An 18,644-nucleotide genomic window follows, 5' to 3' on the forward strand; every position below is an offset into this window, starting at 1 on the left:
GGGCACGGAGTGCGGGGCGGGCCTGCGGCGGCAGAGGCCGGCGTGACGTTGCACCAGCCTGAGGCACGCCGTGCGTTCTCCCGGGGAAGTTGTCCCTGGATCCCGGGACCCTGGCGGTGGCGGGCTGCACAGGCTCCCCGGAAGTGGGGTGTGGCTAGTGACCTGTGCTCGCACACAGGCTTCTTGGTGGTGGCAGCAAGAGCCTTAGCGTCTTATGCCTGTCTGTGGGGTCCGCGCTTTTAGCCGCGGCTCGCGCCCATCTCTGGAGCTCCTTTAAGCAGCGGTCTTAATCCCCTCTTCTCGCGCACCAGGAAACAAAGAGGGAAGAAAAAGTCTCTTGCCTCTGGCAGCTCCAGACTTTTCCCCGGACTCCCTCCCGGCTAGCCGTGGCGCACTAACCCCCTGCAGGCTGTGTTCACGCCGCCAACCCCAGTCCTCTCCCGGCGCTCCGACCGAAGCCCGAGCCTCAACTCCCAGCCCCGCCCGCCTCGGCGGTTGAGCAGACAAGCCTCTCGGGCTGGTGAGTGGCTGGTGAGTGCGGGTCGGCACCGATCCTCTGTGTGGGAATCTCTCCGCTTTGCCCTCCGCACCCCTGTTGCTGTGCTGTGCTCTCCTCCGTGGCTCCGAAGCTTCCCCCCTCCAACACCCGCAGTCTCCGCCTGCGAAGGGGCTTCCTAGTGTGTGGAAACCTTTCCTCCTTCACAGCTCCCTCCCACTGGTGCAGGTCCCGTCCCTATTCTTTTGTCTCTGTTTATTCTTTTTTCTTTTGCGCTACCCAGGTACGTGGGGAGTTTCTTGCCTTTTGGGAGGTCTGAAGTCTTCTGCCAGCATTCAGTAGGTGTTCTGTAGGAGTTGTTCCACGTGTAGATGTATTTCTGATGTATCTGTGGGGAGGAAGGTGATCTCCATGTCTTACTCTTCCACCATCTTCCCCCTTCTCCTCTTTTTTCTTTACTTCCTTTATTTTTTCTCCTTTCCTCTCTTTTTATCTCCCTCTTTTTTCCTTTAGTTTTATTAAAGGTTTTTTAAAGCAAGTTCCAAAAATCATATTATTTCACCCCTGCATATTTAAAATATCTGTAAGCAATATGGACATTTTCTTATATCGCCACAATGCCATTATCACACCCAACAAAATGATCGTTTTTTGGTACCATCTAATATCCAGTGTATAACCCAAGCAAACGTCTTTCTATGATGGGCTCATCTGAATCTGGATCTACACATGGTTCACATATTGAGGTGATTGTTGTATCTCTGTCTCTTTTGATCTAGCCCAGTTCCCCGCCCCCCTTTTTTCCTCCAATTCACTGGTTGCAGAAACTAGGTCAGTTGTCGTATGGAATTTCTACATTCTGGATCATCTGTTTGCTCCCTTGTGGTGTCATTTAATTTGTTTCTTTATCCCTCTCATTTCATACAGACTTTAAGTTAGCCCCTTGATCGGGTTGAAGTTCTTTTTTTTTTTTTTGGCAAAACTTCTTCAAAGGTGGGCTGTGAGCTTCATATATGTCCTATCAGGAAGCCACAATGTCTGATTATCTCATATCTGGTGATGCAAAGATGAATTGCCCTTGTTCCTAATTGACTTTTCATGAGGGTTTTATCCATTGATGATCTTTGCCTGAAACAGTTATTTTCTTAGGGTCTCCAAAATGGTGATTTTCTAATCATTTCATTTCTTCCACATTTATTAGTTAGATTTATTTCTATTAAAAAATCTTTCCCTCATCAGTTCAGGCTATCTGGCTACCCTGAAATACAGTTTATACGGGAAAGGCAGGATAAATGCTTATTTTTATTCCTTTTAATTGCCAGATTTCTAGATAAGGAGTTGGTGCTTTAGAGGAAGCTTTTTTTTTTTTTCATTTTCACTTTACAGACAAAGAACTTGAGGCTCAGAGATGTCAAAAAAAATTGCTCAAGATCCCAAACAGGTATTAAGGAGCAGAAATGGTGTTCAAACCGATATCTTCTGGCCTCAAAAGCATATGCTAATTCTACTAAACCAAAATGTACCCCTGCCCTCAACCCCCCAGCTGCTGACAGCTGGGAGTTGCTACTGCAAATATCTCCCCCTGCTTTGCCCTTTAAGAACCAGGCTCCAAGAATCCTCCTTTACAGCATTCTGGGCTTTATAAACTTACGCAATACTCCAGAACTGTAGTTCCAAATGGAGGTGCTGGCCTGGCTAGGCCAAGAACTGAGCAGAGCCAGGAAATAGGTCACACTATTTCTATTTAGAAGGAGGGGCTTTAGCATCACGGTTTGTGTCTTAGGCGCCTGTGACAACCAAAGTGTGAGTCACTCTAAGTTATGGCTGGAGCAGATAACGGTGATCCAAACAATTTGGAGAGTTGTCAGATGTTAAGATGTCTTAACTAAGTCTCCTAAACCATTTTCCCTTTCTTCTGCCACCCCTGCTCTCTGCCATTCCAGATTTGAGGGGAGTACTTAGGTAACTGCCTAATCATTATTTTACAATTCCTAAACCTCTGTTAACTGTGTCACTGGCATCTGCCCGCTCCCCCGCCCTGAAGCCCATGCTCCTTTAGTATCTTAAAGTAGTGTTAAAGAAGTAGAGTTCACTTAGTAAATTTGGGAGATTTTCTTGGCTTTGTGGTGTCTACATATCACAGGCTTCTAGTGCTAGAGTCTCTACCTGACTCAGAGAAAGAATGTTTCTCCGGGACTTCCCTGGTGGTCCAGTGCGTAAGACTGCACTCCCAATGCAGGGGGCCTGGTTCGATCCCTGGTCAGGGAACTAGATCCCGCATGCGTGCCGCAACTAAGAGTGCGCATGCTGCAACTAAAGATCCCACATGCCTCAACGAAGATCCCGTGGGCCGCAACTAAGACCTGGTGCAGCCAAACTAAATTAATAATAAATAAATAAATATTTTTTAAAAAGAACATTTCCCTAGACTTCATACAACCCAGAGGTACAAAATTTTTTTAATGCCCTCCACATTTCACCCCTCCCATCAGCATAGCAGTCTACATTAGAAACAAACAAATAACCAACCTTCAGAATTGTAGTTGGAGAGGTTTCCTGTGCTTGTGGGGCTAAAGGCCCCATCTCAGCCTCTGATGTTCCATGATGGGCCTCCAAATAGGAGAGGCCCACAGTCCTGCTGTCCCAGGCCAGTACCCAAATTCCCAAATACCTGCATCTATACATCAGAAAAAAATTTATGCTGTCTCTGTCCTTGCTTACAGGGGACTGTGATTAGTGCCATGAAAACATGCTGTCAGCTGCAAACAGCAGTCCCCTAAAGCAGTGCTCTAGAAAAAACAGGAAGGTAATTCTGTAATCTGCCTTGAAAAGATAAGGTCAGAGACAGAATCTAGATATAAAAATGGCAGAAGAGAATGAAAAAACGTCATTCAGAGAGTAGCCTCCATAAAATTATATTTAAACTAGGCTTCCTTACAGAATATCTGACCCAATACTATCCAGTAGAACTTTCTGTGATGATGGAAATGTTCTGTATCTGCACTGTCCAATAGGAAGACCACTGGCCACATGTGGTTATTGAGCACTTGAAATGTGGCTCATGCAACTGAAAAAACTAACTTTTATTGCATTTCATTTAATTAATTAAAATTAAAATTTAATGGAATGTGTAGCTAAGGGTTACCATATTGGACGATGCAGATCTGGCCCCTGTATTCTTAACTTTTTCTTTCTCCTAACAGTATACATAATTTGGGGCTGTTATAAAATAGTTAAAAAATTGAAGGTACCAATTTTATTAATCTTAGTGATGAATTTTCCTTATGGAATTAGATTCATAATGGCTTAGAAATTCTAGCCTCCTTGTACATAGACAAACTTTTTATTATGAGACTAACTTCAAGGGAAAATTAATTATGCTCAAACTTTGATTATTAAAATTTGTGTGAATTATATGCTTTAGTGGTGATGGTTGTAACAGTGATGGGAACGCACTTAATGCTACTGAACTGTACACTTAGAAATGGTTAAAATGGTAAATTTTGTGTTAAATATATTTTACCACAATAAGAAAATTATGTGCTTTATTTTCTTTCATTAGGCCTGATTTTAATTTAATTTTGTTAAAATTTCCCACTGTCCATAGACCTTGCTGAGAATCTGGTCCAGCGTGTTCCTGGCTGCAGTGTGTTTTTCTTTGGTGAGGCCGACCTGCCTGAGAAGCGCACTCTTGTCCAGAGAAGGAAACAACTGGGCTGGTTCACAAGGAGGGATTTCAGTGCTCTTAAACCTGACCTGGGAGTTGCACCTGCCCGAAGATGTGGTTTAACAGGTTCACAGTATGGTTTTGTTCTGCTTTTGTTGTTGTTGTTGTTGTTTTTTAATTTATTTATTTAATTTATTTATTTTTGGCTGCATTGGGTCTTCGTTGCTACACACAGGCTTTCTCTAGTTGCAGCGAGCAGGGGCTACTCTTTGTCATGGTGTGCGGGCTTCTCATTGCGGTGGCTTCTCTTGTTGTGGAGCACGGGCTCTAGACGCGCGGGCTTCAGTAGTTGTGGCTTGTGGGCTCAGTAGTTGTGGCTTGTGGGCTCTAGAGCGCAGATTCAGTAGCTGTGGCGCACGGGCTTAGTTGCTGCACGGCATGTGGGATCTTTCCGGACCAGGGCTTGAACCCATGTCCCCTGCATTGGAAGGCAGATTCTTAACCACTGTGCCACCAGGGAAGCCCCTCTGCTTTTGTTTTTAAACTTGAGTATTCTGAGGTCACCTTCATTTGATCCCTCCCACATAATACAGGAGGGCTTTAGCTGGGGCTCCTTCTTGGCTTGGTTGAAGGTCTCCTCATGCCTCTTTCTTACCCATGCCTTCATGAGCTGACCAGAGAGGCTGGAAGCCCTCATCATATATTCCATGAGAGCCCCCAAGAGTGATGTTCAAGATAAATAATGAGCCCGGCAGCGTGGCCACTGATGGTGAGAATGGTTGACACCAGGACAGGTCCTGGAGGCCCGCTGCTGTGCTGGGCATGAGCGTGTATCCTGGGGACACTTGGTGGCTCAGGACTTGGGTAGAGCTTACTTTTAGCTGGTAGGAAAGTCTTTCAGCACTGAAACATCCAGTTTGTCCAAGTTGATGCTTACAGCTGGAAGTCAGTTCTAGAGGCACCCTGGAGACAAGCTTTTCTACACAGCAGGCTCTAGGCCAGAGAGAACAAACATGGGGAATGGTATTCTTCCTTCCCCTGGATCTCACCAACTCTTACCTCTCTCTGCTACTCCAGACCCACTCCTTGCTTAGAGCTTACCTTCGGAAAAGGCAGTAGCACCCCATCCAAAATGCCATCCCCATTCACTGCACTTCACCATCCTAGTGCCATTTATTTGAGTCTTAATTCTTTCACCCTCAAGTATCTTCTGTAGGGATCACAAATTAAACCATGCTAGGTAACATTTTCATAGTCAGTTAATATTTTGGCCGTTACTAAGATACTAGGTCCCCAAGGAGCAAGAGGTGGGCAACCATAAGAAACACATTTCCCCATGGTGCAGTTACCCATAGGCTTTTGGTTACTAATCCCTGGTGCAGAATTCTGCTCTCAAACCAATGATATCTATAATCAAGCAGAGCAGTACAATGAAAACAGTGCAGGCTTTGAGGCTCTTCTCGAATCCTGGCCTTGCTGTTCATTGGCCGTGTGACTTCAGAGTGTTCCTTAACTCATTAAGCCTCAGTTCCCATATCTATAAAATGGACATAATAATTATATCTCCCTCATGAGACTGTGAAGTTGAAATAATGTCTATTAAGTGCCGAACACAGTACTAAGGGGCCATTTTTTCCTTCCATTTAGAGAAAAGATTTATAAAAAATTGTGTGTTAGTCTTTACTTATGGAAAAAGGAAGAAGCTGATTGCTCCCTGCCAATTTGAACCTCACATATTTTCCCACGATTTGTCTCACAAATGTAGAAGTGTAAGTTTGTGACTAAATTTTCAGACAGCTATTTCCTGGCTTCTAATTTGGGCCTTACTAAAGACTGAAAGGATTATTTCACAAACCTTGTCAGCGCAGTGCCCAGTGACTGGGATTACAGTCAGTGAACAGGAATTAGAAGCAGGGATCCTAGTACTAGAGAACAGAACTGGCTTTAGTATTGGATTAGGCAGTCCCTGGAAAAACTTCATTCTCTTTCTGCATTGCTATGAGACTGAATGGGTCGGTATTTAGGGAGAACTTTAGAGGACTCTAAAAAGCATATCTGAGTTAAAGACTAAATGTTCATGTTATCACTAATCATATTCAATCTTCTAAGAACAAACTTGGTTTGTAATTGTCTAAACCAAAGTGAACACTGCTCCCCCATCTCACCTAATGGTTGTCTGGTGTTGGGATAATCTCACCCATTTTACATTGTTTGATTGGAATGGACAAGCCATTGGGATTTCTAATTTCTTCTCTATTTTTACTCCATGTGGAGATCTGTGATTTACATGGAGAATTTCATCAACATCTGAAAATCCTAAATTTACTTTAAAATGCCAAGATTGGGACAAAAATGTTTAAAGATGGTATTTTAAAGGTAAAATTTGATACTGATAAATATTTAGTTAGAGGCACTCATGCTACTAACGGTAGCATCAATTGGTATAAACTTTTTGGAAGTGAGTTGGTGATGTGTATTAAGAGCTCCAAGAATATATGTAACTGCTTTGCAGAAATTCTAGTTCTAGTGATAGATTTATCTTAAGGAAATAGATTTATTCCTGAGGAAATAATAAAAAGTATATGTACTTATGCACAAGTATGTTTATTAAAGAACTATTTATAATAGTAAATACAGGAAACAATGTAAATGTTCAGTATTTGAGAGTGATTATTAAATAAGCTATACCTAGGTGAAAGACTATTATGCAAGCAATTAAGTGTGAAGGTTTGGAAGAATTTTTAGAGACTTGAAAAATACAATACAATGTAGAGAGAATTTGCAGTTTCTTAATTAATGCAACAAATATTTTTTTTTAATATTTTTATTTATTTATTTATTTGGCTGCGCTGGGTCTTAGCTGTGGCATGCGAACTCTTAGTTGCAGCATGTGGGAGCTAGTTCCCTGACCAGGGATCGAACCCAGAGCCCCCTGCATTGGGAGCGTGGAGTCTTAGCCACTGGACCACCAGGGAAGTCCCTGCAACAAATATTTATCAAGTACCTAGTATGTGCTAGGCACTATCGTCAGTGGGGAAAATAGAATTTATTTGCCCTCAAAGAATTTACATTCCAGGGATTTTCCTGGTGGCGCAGTGGTTAAGAATCTGCCTGCCAATGCAGGGGACACAGGTTCAAGCCCTGGTCCAGGAAGATCTCACATGCCGCGGAGCAGCTAAGCCCGTGTGCCACAACTATTGAGCCTGCGCTCTAGAGCCCGTGAGCCACAACTACTGAGCCCACGTACCACAACTACTGAAGCCCGTGCACCTAGAGCCCGTGCTCCGCAACAAGAGGAGCCAGCGCAGTGAGAAGCCCGCGCACCGCAACGAAGAGTAGCCCCCGTTCGCCGCAACTAGAGAAAACCTGCGAGCAGCAACGAAGACTCAACGCAGCCAAAACAAAAAGAGTTTACATTCCAGTGGGGAAGGGGTGAAGAGAGCGACAGTAAATAACAAGCTTAATAAATAAAGAATTATATAGTATGTTAGAAAATAAGTGCTACAGCCAAAAAAACAAACAAAACTGTAGTTCACTCCCATCCCAGACATATGATTCCCATTGTCCTGTTCAGTTTTTTTTTTTTTTTTTTTTTTTGCGGTACGCGGGCCTCTCACCACTGTGGCCTCTCCTGTTGCAGAGCACAGGCTCCGGACACGCAGGCTCAGCGGCCATGGCTCACGGGCCCAGCCGCTACGCGGCACGTGGGGTCTTCCCGGACCGGGGCACGAACCCGTGTCCCCTGCATCGGCAGGCGGACTCTCAACCACTGCGCCACTAGGGAGGTCCTGAACTACAGTTTTTAAATGGGATAAACCAAAGTAGGCCTCATAGTGAAGGCAGTGTTGGAGCAAAGACTGGGAGAGAGGCAGTTAGCCACGTGGAGATGTGGACAGTAGTCTCAGGCAGAGAGAAAGCCAGTGTCAAGGCCAAAGGATATAAAGTAGTATAAACAGTATGATCTCAATATTGTAAAATATATGTATGCATTTATTTATTTTATTTATGTTATATATTTGTAAGAAAAGTGTTCGTAAATTCTTAAAGCTTTCAACTTATTTTCATTATTTCTCTAAATCGATTTGATCTTGTGATTACTTTCCATCATCTTTCATAAAGGGTAATTATTGAGGTTTATCAATGATCAGTTTTATAAAAGCTGGGTGTCATTGCATTTATTCAGATTGCTGATGAAAGATTTAAGATAAGAAGGGAAAAGTAGCACAACTTTCCCCTCCGTATGTCTTTTTTGCTAATATCTCCTAAGTGGCAGAATCCTCAGTTTGTGCAAAAAACATGAAAATTATAAGTTGCCAAGGCTAGGTAGACTGTTACTCATCGAGAGACACCTCATTTAATAGGCTCAAAGCAGATTCTAATAGAAAAGTAAAATGTTTCAGAGAGGAACAGTGAATAAAGGATATGGATAAACAGTTTCTAATATTTCATGAACAAGATTATAATTCGAGTTTAAGGCACATAATCAACCGAAATCTTAGGTTACCTTACTTGCACGAATTATCTCTTAAGAAACACTTACGTAAGAAGGAGTAAAATGTTTTCATTTTTAAAAGTAATATCTACTGAAGGAGAATTTCTAGCACCTCTGTCATTAGGGTAGAAATGTTATTCATCTAATTTTTCAGTGAATTTAGTTCCTAACTATGGCGATTTCCCTCCTTATTTTTAAATTTAATGGCTTTATATATTTTTCTAACATTTTTTATTTACATCAATGTTTCTCAACATAGTTTTCCACTCCTCCCATCAAAACAGAAAAGCTTCAACACATTGCTGTATTTATTTCTTTTCCTAAAAAAATTAAATAGAAATGATTGGTGCTATCAACTGAACACTTACAGTTAACTTTCCAGTGACAAAGTAATCTACACAGTACCCAAGAGGAAGCAGAATCTATAAGGGAACAGGTTTCTGTTTTGAAGTTCCCTGAGAATATTATAAACAGAAGAGAAAAAAGTGAGCTCAGAAATGATTAACACCCATAGTCAGTGCCAAACACACAAAATCTTTTAAACCAAATTCCTTTTAAAAGTTTGTAGTTGGCCAGCTCATGAGGAACATAAATAAGGACAAAGCAGTAATAGTTGATACTTTTAGATCTATAAATAAATACTTTATACATATATATTTTAAAACCCTAAACATTTATAGGATAATTTAAACACCGCTGGCTGATATATGACTGGCCTGCATTTATGCATCATTGTTTAAAAATAGAGGGACAATTCTTTGAACTGTAGTTTCATATGATGCCTTAGGAATCATAGATGGAGGTAATTGGCACATCTTGGAATCAAGAACTTCTGTTTAGTTATTTCAATGGGTTGGTGAGAGCTGTCCCTGCTTACTTCTGTCTCAGTAAATGAGAAGTTGCAGCATCAGGCACTTTTCTTGACATTGAATAATGCCGTTTACTTCACACCCAAAACTTTACCTAGTCTTTGAAAAATAATTTCTAGTTTTAGAATGAGTCCTGTTTTGAGGAACCTATTTTCATAATTTTCTACATTTGCTTGTAAATCTAGTTGGAGTGATGGAAGATGAAAGGCTCAATGTGTAATTAAGTGTGTAACCTGTAATAGAAGCATGAAGGACTTTGCTTTTGTCTCTGCATGAGCTGGTGAAAGGCACTGTTCTATAGAAAACCTGGGAGCAGGCAGGTCACCTGAGGTTCCTTTCAACTGGACTGGCTTCATTCCATTATGATATTAACATGTATCTACCTCTGTGATTTCCTCTCTGAAGTACTGTTACTCTGAAAGATTCAGAGTTGAGAAATTGAGGCTCACAATTCCTTGCAGAGTGGGAAAACGTCATAGCCATTTTGCTGAAAGACAGCTGAGCAGAGGCAGTGTCCCTGAAGAGGTAGAACTTGAATTCAGACTCACGGGGAGCCACTGCCGGCCCTATGCCACACAGTGTCACTCAGCTTTCTTTTCTGTGGATTTGGCCACATGCATAAGAGTCCTGCATTCTTCCCGCCATGGGAGTATTGGACTTAGCAATTATGTTTGAGTTTTATGGCTTTAGTCATCAAATGTCCTGTTTCAGCTGTGGTTTCTCTTTAGTACATGTTCTAAAAAATTTAAAATACCAATACGTAATGATGACTAATTGCTTTTGGTGTAATAACAGCTGTTTATATTTTTGAACTTGAGTTCCAAGTCTGTTTTCTTGCTCTGTTTGTTAGTCTGAAGCAAGGACCACATTTAGGCTAGGTTTTATGTTATTTTAACTTTCATGTTTTTACACCCAGTAACCTGCATGGTTCCTGGAACTCAGCAGGTTTTCAGTAAAAACATATTTAATGAGGGAGTCGCACATTAGTTCATGAGAATCTCTTTATTTATTCAAACTGTAATGTAATCCACAAATTTGCAGTTCTCTCTTCAGATATAAAAATGCCAAATATCCCAAAGCACCACCTCGGCTCTCTCCTCATGCATCTTTTAAAACTAAGCCGCCAAAGAGGAACTTAATATGATAAATAGAACTTCTAAATACATCCCTTAGCAACTTCTGACTCCCTAAAATGAAATCCTTTCTGTGGAGGAAAATATATAGAATCTTTTCACCATTAATTGATTGAAGATGATGGCACCTGGAACTATTTTTGAGAATAATTTTGATCTAAAGGGGGAAAAAAATACATGTGTTTCTTTTGAGTGCTGTTTTTTCATTTTTCTAATGGCCTCTTCACTATTGTTTTGTCTGAATGCAGTTTTTTATTTGTGTTATTCCAGACATGGTCCTACCGCAAGCATCTTTAAACCAGACATTAATAGCATAGTTCACAGTCATTACTGCCAGTGCTCAAACACAAATATTGCATTTGTGTTTGCAAAAGCTACACATCAGATGTTAATTAAGTGCATTTGTTTTTTTTATGCTTAAACAATCTGGCGTAAAGAGTTTACATCTATATCAGTTCACCATAAGGTCTCTACAATATCTGAATCACCAGCCGTACAGTATATGATAAATACAGTGTTTCCACACAAGAAAATAACAGAATTGTCAGGAAAACATCAGGCCTGTTATATTTCCCTGTGAAATAATAGCAACTGAATCTCAGTTTCTTTTTCTTTTTGATAAAAAAAGTATATAACTAGGAGTAAACACCAATATTTAGAATGATAAATTTTTCATTAAAGAACACATGGAAAGTGAAATCATACCAAAGATTTTTTTCCTTGTTTTTAGCTTGCTTCAGGGCGTTGTGACAGTTGCGTTGGAATAAAATTGGAATTTCAGCTTTGCAGTGAGGAGATTCATGCTGCCGCCAGAGCAGCCGAGTGCCAATCTGCGGGAGGCAGGAGCGGGGCGAGACCACAAACTGAGAAACAAACTTTCACATCAGGTTTCTAATTTTAGAGCAAAAAATGGAATTTCTTTAATTATATGACATTTAACTAGAATTACGATTTTCTGGGATTAATTACCTCCCTTATTTAAAGAATCTTTACTAAGTTTAAACTAGCATAAAAAAATCAAATTCAGCATTTCATATAAGGTCACTGGGACTGCTGGATTTAAATGCAGAATTTGATTCATTAGAATTGGATCACCATATTGGTGTTGGACGTGGGAAGGATAAATGGAGGAATTAGAAATGCGTGCATTTGGGCAGAAGGCAGTTTCTCTTCTTCTTTTCTTTTTTTTTTTTTTGCGGTACACGGGCCTCTCACTGTTGTGGCCTCTCCCGTTGCGGAGCACAGGCTCCGGACACGCAGGCTCAGCAGCTATGGCTCACGGGCCTAGCTGCTCCCGGCATGTGGGATCTTCCGGGACTGGGGCACGAACCCATGTCCCCTGCATCGGCAGGTGGACTCTCAACCACTGCGCCACCAGGGAAGCCCTCTTCTTCTTTTCTTTTCTTTTCTTTTTCCCTTTCTTTCTCCCTTTCTTCCTTTCTTCCTTTCTTTCCTTCTAAGAAATGGGTCATGACCTCACAACCCCTCAGGAAGGGTACTACTACCTGATTAGGCCAGAAACTTCTCAGCTTCATTGACTGTCTCTGTTTATTCACTGCTTGAATAAGATATAATGATAAAACAAAATTAATTATTGTATAATTAAAGTTTAATAGAAGTATTTAAGGGACTTCCCTGGAGGCACAGTGGTTAAGAATCCGCCTGCCAATGCAGGGGACACGGGTTCGATCCCTGGTCCGGGAAGATCCCACATGACATGGAGCGACTAAGACCGTGCGCCACAACTACTGAGCCTGTGCTCTACAGCCCGTGAGCCACAACTATTGAGCCCGCGTGCCACAACTACTGAAGCCCGCGCACCGCAAGGAAGAGTAACCCGTGCTCAACATAACTAGAGACAGACCATGCACAGCAACAAAGACCCAATGCAGCCAAAAATAAATAAATAAATTTAAAAAAAGAATTTAAAACACACATAACAAGAGCATACACAAAAGAAATGATTATTCTGTGTTGTTTGTGATTACTCTTATTTTATTTAGAAGAGAATATAAAAGTTACTTCTAATGTTCAATTTTATTTATCTAAGAAATAATTAGCTTTTGAAGGTATTTTTTAAGTAGAGATTTATTTTAATTAAGTAAATCAGTGTTGGGACAAGTGAATTCTTTATGGCACTCTTGTGCTCTGGACTTAACATCTAAGCTTATTCTACATCTAATAACTTATCTTAGGTAATGAGTTCATTTATTAGCAAGAATGATCAATTTTAGAAATTCTGTGACAGAAGGTACAGTTATTGGGCACATGGTGGTAACAGGTGCCTTGGAATCTGCTGGATGGGGGATTCAGAAAAAGTCCCATGTCTTTAGGGATGGAATGGTCCATGCCACCATACTGTGGGGAGGAAGAGCCCTGGGTCCATATGAATGAACTTCCCTTGGAAGTGACTAGCTCCCCCAAGCTGATAACTTACATATGAATATCTGAATGTTGACTGGGCATATCAAAGTTCTGGTATAGCAAAGCACAATAGGCCCAATAAGTATTTTGAATAGTATCAATACTTAGGATAACCCAATATATGTATACATACTTTTCAGCAAAATCTGAGTGTGATCTAGCTATTTGAATAATGATAAAGATGAGGCCACTTCTTGAGTCAGAATAGGGTATGTATATCAGATATGAGAAAAATGGGACTGTTTGTAACATTACCTGTTGAGGGGTAGAGGAGAGAGAAACCATGCTTGGATGCTTTCCATTAATGAATGACATTAGCATTGACAAGAAAAATTTCCAATTGTACTCTGTGAAATGTTAAAACTGATACAATTCTCAAAGGTATTTAGAGTAAGTGATTGGTGTATGAGGTTGAGAGAGATATGTATTGACTGTTAGGAAATTTAATTTTTATGAAATAAGCATTATGGAGAAATACTGTAATCTGATTCATTCCTGCAGAATTCCCAGTAGGAAGAGGCCCAGCCTCGGGAGTTGAAATGTTTCATTATGTACATGTGTGGGAAAAAGATGAAATGTGGTTTCCGTGTGCTGATTTTCTGTAAAGCGTCTATTAGTATGAGAGTACCCAGGCTAGGCAGCAAAGCCCCCAAACCACGGCTGTCTAGGGGAAAGTGAATTCAGCAGGATCTCTCACTGGATACTGACACCATGAGCAATAAGTTTGAAAGTAGCAAGAGAAAGCATTGACAGTAAAATAATGTTGGAATAGTAACTAAAGAATTGTCTTATGCTGAAGGTGAGGTCAGCCTTTTATCCCTCATCAATCCCTAGTCACTTTGCGTTTAGAAATGTAAAGTTCCCCCAAAATGAAGAAACTGCAAACCTAAGCTTTTTATACCAATGCTAATTTAACCAAGTTGTCCATCTTATAATGTAAACTATAATTAGAGCAGGGCTATTTATGTAACATGAGCTGCATCTTCCCCAAGGCAGGGAAAAGCAGGACAGTTGCCCCTGGGCTCTAGAGTAACCAGGCTCTGGAGTAGCAATGGCAGTCCCAGTCCCTTGGGAAGCTGGGGATGGAAGAAAGAGATGCCTCCAACTGGTTATACCAAGAAGGTATACATAGTGCCCCAAACCCTGCCCTGCCAAACCCACATGGTCATGAGACACAAGAGTCCCTTTGTCCTTCCCAATTCCAAGACTGTTTGTCACTTTTTAGTGACCTCCTTTCCTAGCCAAGACTGTTGCTGAGGTTCATTTGAATCCGATCTTAACCTAGCTCAGTGATGATGGGTCTGTGTTTGGGGTGGAAGGGATGGGTACAGAGTGTGATTTATTCCTGTCTCCCAGACCCGTAGTCCTGGCACTGAATTCCAGCCCCTGTGGAGATGGCCTTCGAAATGAATGGAAGGCCAAGACATTTTGCTGCTGTTGATATTTAATTTTCAAATGTGCCTTTTGAAATATCTGTTGATACTTTAGAAAGTCTGGGCTTTTCTTAACCATTCTAGAAAAAACATCCAGGTACATTTAGAGTAGATAAAAGTATCTGCTTATAGCTCAAATAACTCTGTTATTAAAAATATGTATGACCTTTAGACAATTCTGGAGTTGATAATGAGGAATATTTGTGTATTATTTTAAAAGTAAAACCAAGTAAAGGAAACTCCTTGGATTAAAATTGGGTAAAAAATAGAATCTTCAAAATGAGGCTTTCACTTTGCTTGATTAACATGCTTTTCTAATGATTTAGGCATCGGCGCTAGCCCATATGTGATGAACTGCAATGTTACCATAGATTCTCAAGACTTGGCTCTGGGAAAAGAGATTGCTAGTGCCATTCGGGGCTCAAATGTGAATGGATTGAAGGGCGTCCAAACGATGGCTTTTCCTCACGAAGGGAAAATTGAGATAGCTTGCAATGTAGAGAGTTTTGAAGATCAAGAAGTTACAGACACCTCAGAAGGCTCTCAATACATGGCTTACAGTGTCCTTGGGGACCATTTTTATTATGTATCTCCTCATTACATAGAAGCTCAAGTTAAAAAATTGGCAAGTGATCAGGGAATTGGCATTAAAGGAAGAGCATTAATTGGATTTACACCCCAAGAGTGCAAGAACTGTGCTGAATATGCTATTAAGGAAGGTATTGGGGAGTTCTGGAAGATACGTAGAGGCATTTTCATGTGATCCAATCTAAGGCTTCATTGAAATTGTAAGGAAAAAATATCAGCCATTACAAAGTTTTCTTTTGGCCAGTGAAGACGAGTGGAAGATCCAAGAGCTTGGTTCCAGCTGTGAATTGGAAAACTGGAAGCATTCTCTGTCCAGTGACAACAACAGGTGTTGAAAGATTGTCCATAATCGCCTCATGATATTTCTAGTCATCATTAAAACTTCGTGAAATCCTCCTCTGTATCAAGTTCATGCACTTGCATGTACTAGAAGCCCTCCTGAATCAGCTGGTTAAAATGGCCATCGTTGCCAAATCGTCTTTAATTATCATGAACAAAACTAAAAACGGACTCAATTTATTTGGTTTTCCTGACCTCTTTATTCCAGAGTCCTGTATTCAACTCTCATTTTTTAAGTAATCATTTTTTTAATGTGCACTTTTAAAAATCAAGTACTAAGTAACTAAAAAATGGGGAGAATTATAAAATAAAATTACTCTTTCGAAGCATGATTGTTCTTTCCTGCCTTGTTTGGGATGACCCACTGTTCATTCTGGAGCCAGATTTGTCTAATTTTTTTATGTTTATGTGGAGAAGTGGAATGATGGTGTTGGGCATGACTTCAAGGGATTGTATTTATCCTTTTTGGAATTTAAATGGGAAGTCTGAAGGTTTAGGGAATTTATTGCTCTTGAGCAAAGAGAAGGGTTTTGGTGGAAAAATGTTATTTGAAAGAAATCAAAATAGGTTGCCTCTCTGTGAACTGAAAGAAGCCACCACTTGCTGATTCTGGCAATTTTATGTAAATCCTTAGTGCTTATAATTCTTTGGTACAAGATGCTTTCTGTTCATAAAGCACAAAGAAATGAATTTTTCCATAGGTTTTGTTTAGCAAGAAAGATTATGGTCTTGTCTAATAAGAGCACATAATGTGAGTTTATTTTAAGTAATTAAAAATAAAAAAGAGGTTGAACTCAGTCTTTTTATAGGATCCAGTAATCTATCCTAGTATATTTTTTTGACTTACATTTGACTCTTGACTGTGATTGCATTAATTGTGTTTCAGAATTGTGCTTTTTTGGGGGTGTTTTCTTTTTGCTGTTTAATATAAATACAGCAAAGATCGAGAAATGATGAACCAGGTGTGGTTTTCAGGCGTAAGGAAGTTTAGTTGCTGTGATGAAGAGAGCAAATGCTCTCCAGTTAGACCCAGTGAGTCCGGGAGAGCTGAGAAGTAGTCATGCCTCTTTTTTCTCTTGCTTTGGCAGAGGCCATGTGGCCTAGTAGGATAAGCGATGGACAGTGGATTCTGGCTTGGGTTCTGGTCCTTGCCCTTACCTTCCCCGTAGGCATAGTTTCATTGCCTATAAAACAGGGAAAAGAGTTCCCACTCAGATTGTGTTCTAGGGGATAAATGGAAGTACTTTGTAAGCTGTAATGTAAAAATCAAATATATTAACACTTTTTCTAGAGCTTTGCTTCAGTTTTGGTCATCAATATTAAACACATGAGAGAGGGTAGAAGCACAGGTTGTCACTGAGTCATTAGGGGTTGTAGTAGGAGTTGATTCCTTTGCCACTTGCCTGGATTAACCTCTCCAGATTCGTATCACTGCATTCTAGACTGCCAGTTTTGAGCAAGGCCTATTTATAACCAAACATCTATTTAATGGGTGTACGGAGTTTCAGCTTTTGAAGATGAAAAAATAATTCTGGAGATGGATAGTGGTGATGGTTGTACGATAATATGAATACTTAATGCCACTGAACTACACACTTAAAAATGGTTAAAATGGTAAATTTTATGTATATTTTACCACAATTATTAAAAATTATATATTAATTTCATAAAAATTTAAAAAAACACAAAAAACAAACATGTGAATAAGATAATTTCACTAAGCCCACACTTTCTAAATAAAATTTTGTCAAATTTCTAATATCCATTAAAGTGTACAAACATATAAGATCTGTTTTTCCCTTTTTAATCTATTATGATGGACTTGGGCACTACATGTGAGGCTTAGTTAATGGTTTAAAATGGAGTTGATTAAATTTGGCATTTGATCCAGCTGTCTTTTGTTTTGTTTTGCTTTGTTTTGCGGTACGCGGGCCTCTCACTGTTGTGGCCTCTCCCGTTGCGGGACACAGGCTCCGGACGCGCAGGCTCAGCGGCCATGGCTGATGGGCTCAGCCGCTCCGCAGCATGTGGGATCCTCCCAGACCGGGGCACGAACCTGTGTCCCCTGCATCGGCAGGTGGACTCTCAACCACTGCGCCACCAGGGAAGCCCAGCTGTCTATTTAAGACAATAATTTACTATTTTTGTTACAAACAATTTTCAAAACCAGCTCAACCTCACTTCTTACCACTTGTTCATATTCTAATTTCGCTATTTTTTTCTATTGTCTTTCTCTCTTCCCTTTCTCCCTTGCTCCACCATGGTTCTTTAGAAAATCTGAAACAGCTGTAAGTTGCTGAAGGCTTATCCTTTGGACGGATGTGGCATCATCAGCTCTCTCTATGTATGAGCTGGCAGAAGTAGCCAGGATGGATCTATAACAATAAGAAGGATTATCAAATTGGGTTGAGAAAAATCTGATCAAACTAACAAATACCCTGATTCATATTTACCTTTTCTCATATTACTCTCTTAGAAACAGACCAACACTTTGTGCAAATGTTTCTGCAGTATTTTTTCCATTGGACCTCAAAGTGGACATTGTATGGAATGTGGCTTCATAGCTTGTTTAACCTCCATCTCCTGCCAGATGACTTTGCCCATGACTTGTGCCAATTGTAAATGGGACAAAATCGATGTGGACAAATAGAGTTTACATTTTATTAACTCTTTAGTGTTTTTTACTCTACCCCACTTTAAATTCAAGTTTTAGTTTCTTAGAAGGGGGACAAGGAAAGCAAAAAGCTAGGCTGTGAGGTGATAAGGGTTTTTGTTGTTGGTGGGGAGGGGCTGTCATTTGCTTCCAACCTGAACTTGGGTTTGACTCCACAAGTTAAAACATCTTTAACATAAGGGGGAGGGCTAAGTAAAATATAACTGTAAAATAAAACAAAATGGGGGGTGATATTTTCATTCCTCAACATAATGAAAAGCCTTGCTCTGTAATTGGTTTGTACCGTCTTGGAAGTGGCGTCCATGGACCACAAAGGACCACTCTATGAGAGATCTGCAAGGAATTTATCATTCCCTCTGGCTGAGCCAAAGCAGGCTTGATATACAGTTTTGTTTAGTATAAATATTCTCATGTTACTGTTTACTCTGTGGGGATATGAGGATCTCACTGACAGGGTACGTGCTCCACTGCCTTGCTTTTAAAAGGCATTTTATTTGACTCTTTTGTTTGTACTTGCCCAGAAACTTCA

At 40.5% G+C, this 18,644-nt stretch overlaps 1 protein-coding gene across 4 annotated transcripts in view; it reads left to right on the forward strand.

The window, feature by feature from the left end:
- The window catches only part of FTCDNL1 (formiminotransferase cyclodeaminase N-terminal like), a 49,138-nt gene extending 31,916 nt beyond the window's left edge, over positions 1-17,222 (forward strand). For all 4 annotated transcript variants that reach the window (XM_060151369.1, XM_060151370.1, XM_060151367.1 and 1 more), the window contains 2 exons: positions 4,104-4,289; positions 14,841-17,222. In XM_060151369.1, coding sequence (XP_060007352.1) covers positions 4,104-4,289; positions 14,841-15,277 — 623 coding nt within the window. In that variant the 3' untranslated portion in view covers positions 15,278-17,222. The remainder of the gene's footprint in view (positions 1-4,103; positions 4,290-14,840) is intronic.
- Positions 17,223-18,644: the final 1,422 nt, after the last annotated feature.

Source organism: Lagenorhynchus albirostris, chromosome 6 (assembly GCF_949774975.1).
Source record: "Lagenorhynchus albirostris chromosome 6, mLagAlb1.1, whole genome shotgun sequence".
Lineage (NCBI taxonomy): Eukaryota > Metazoa > Chordata > Mammalia > Artiodactyla > Delphinidae > Lagenorhynchus > Lagenorhynchus albirostris.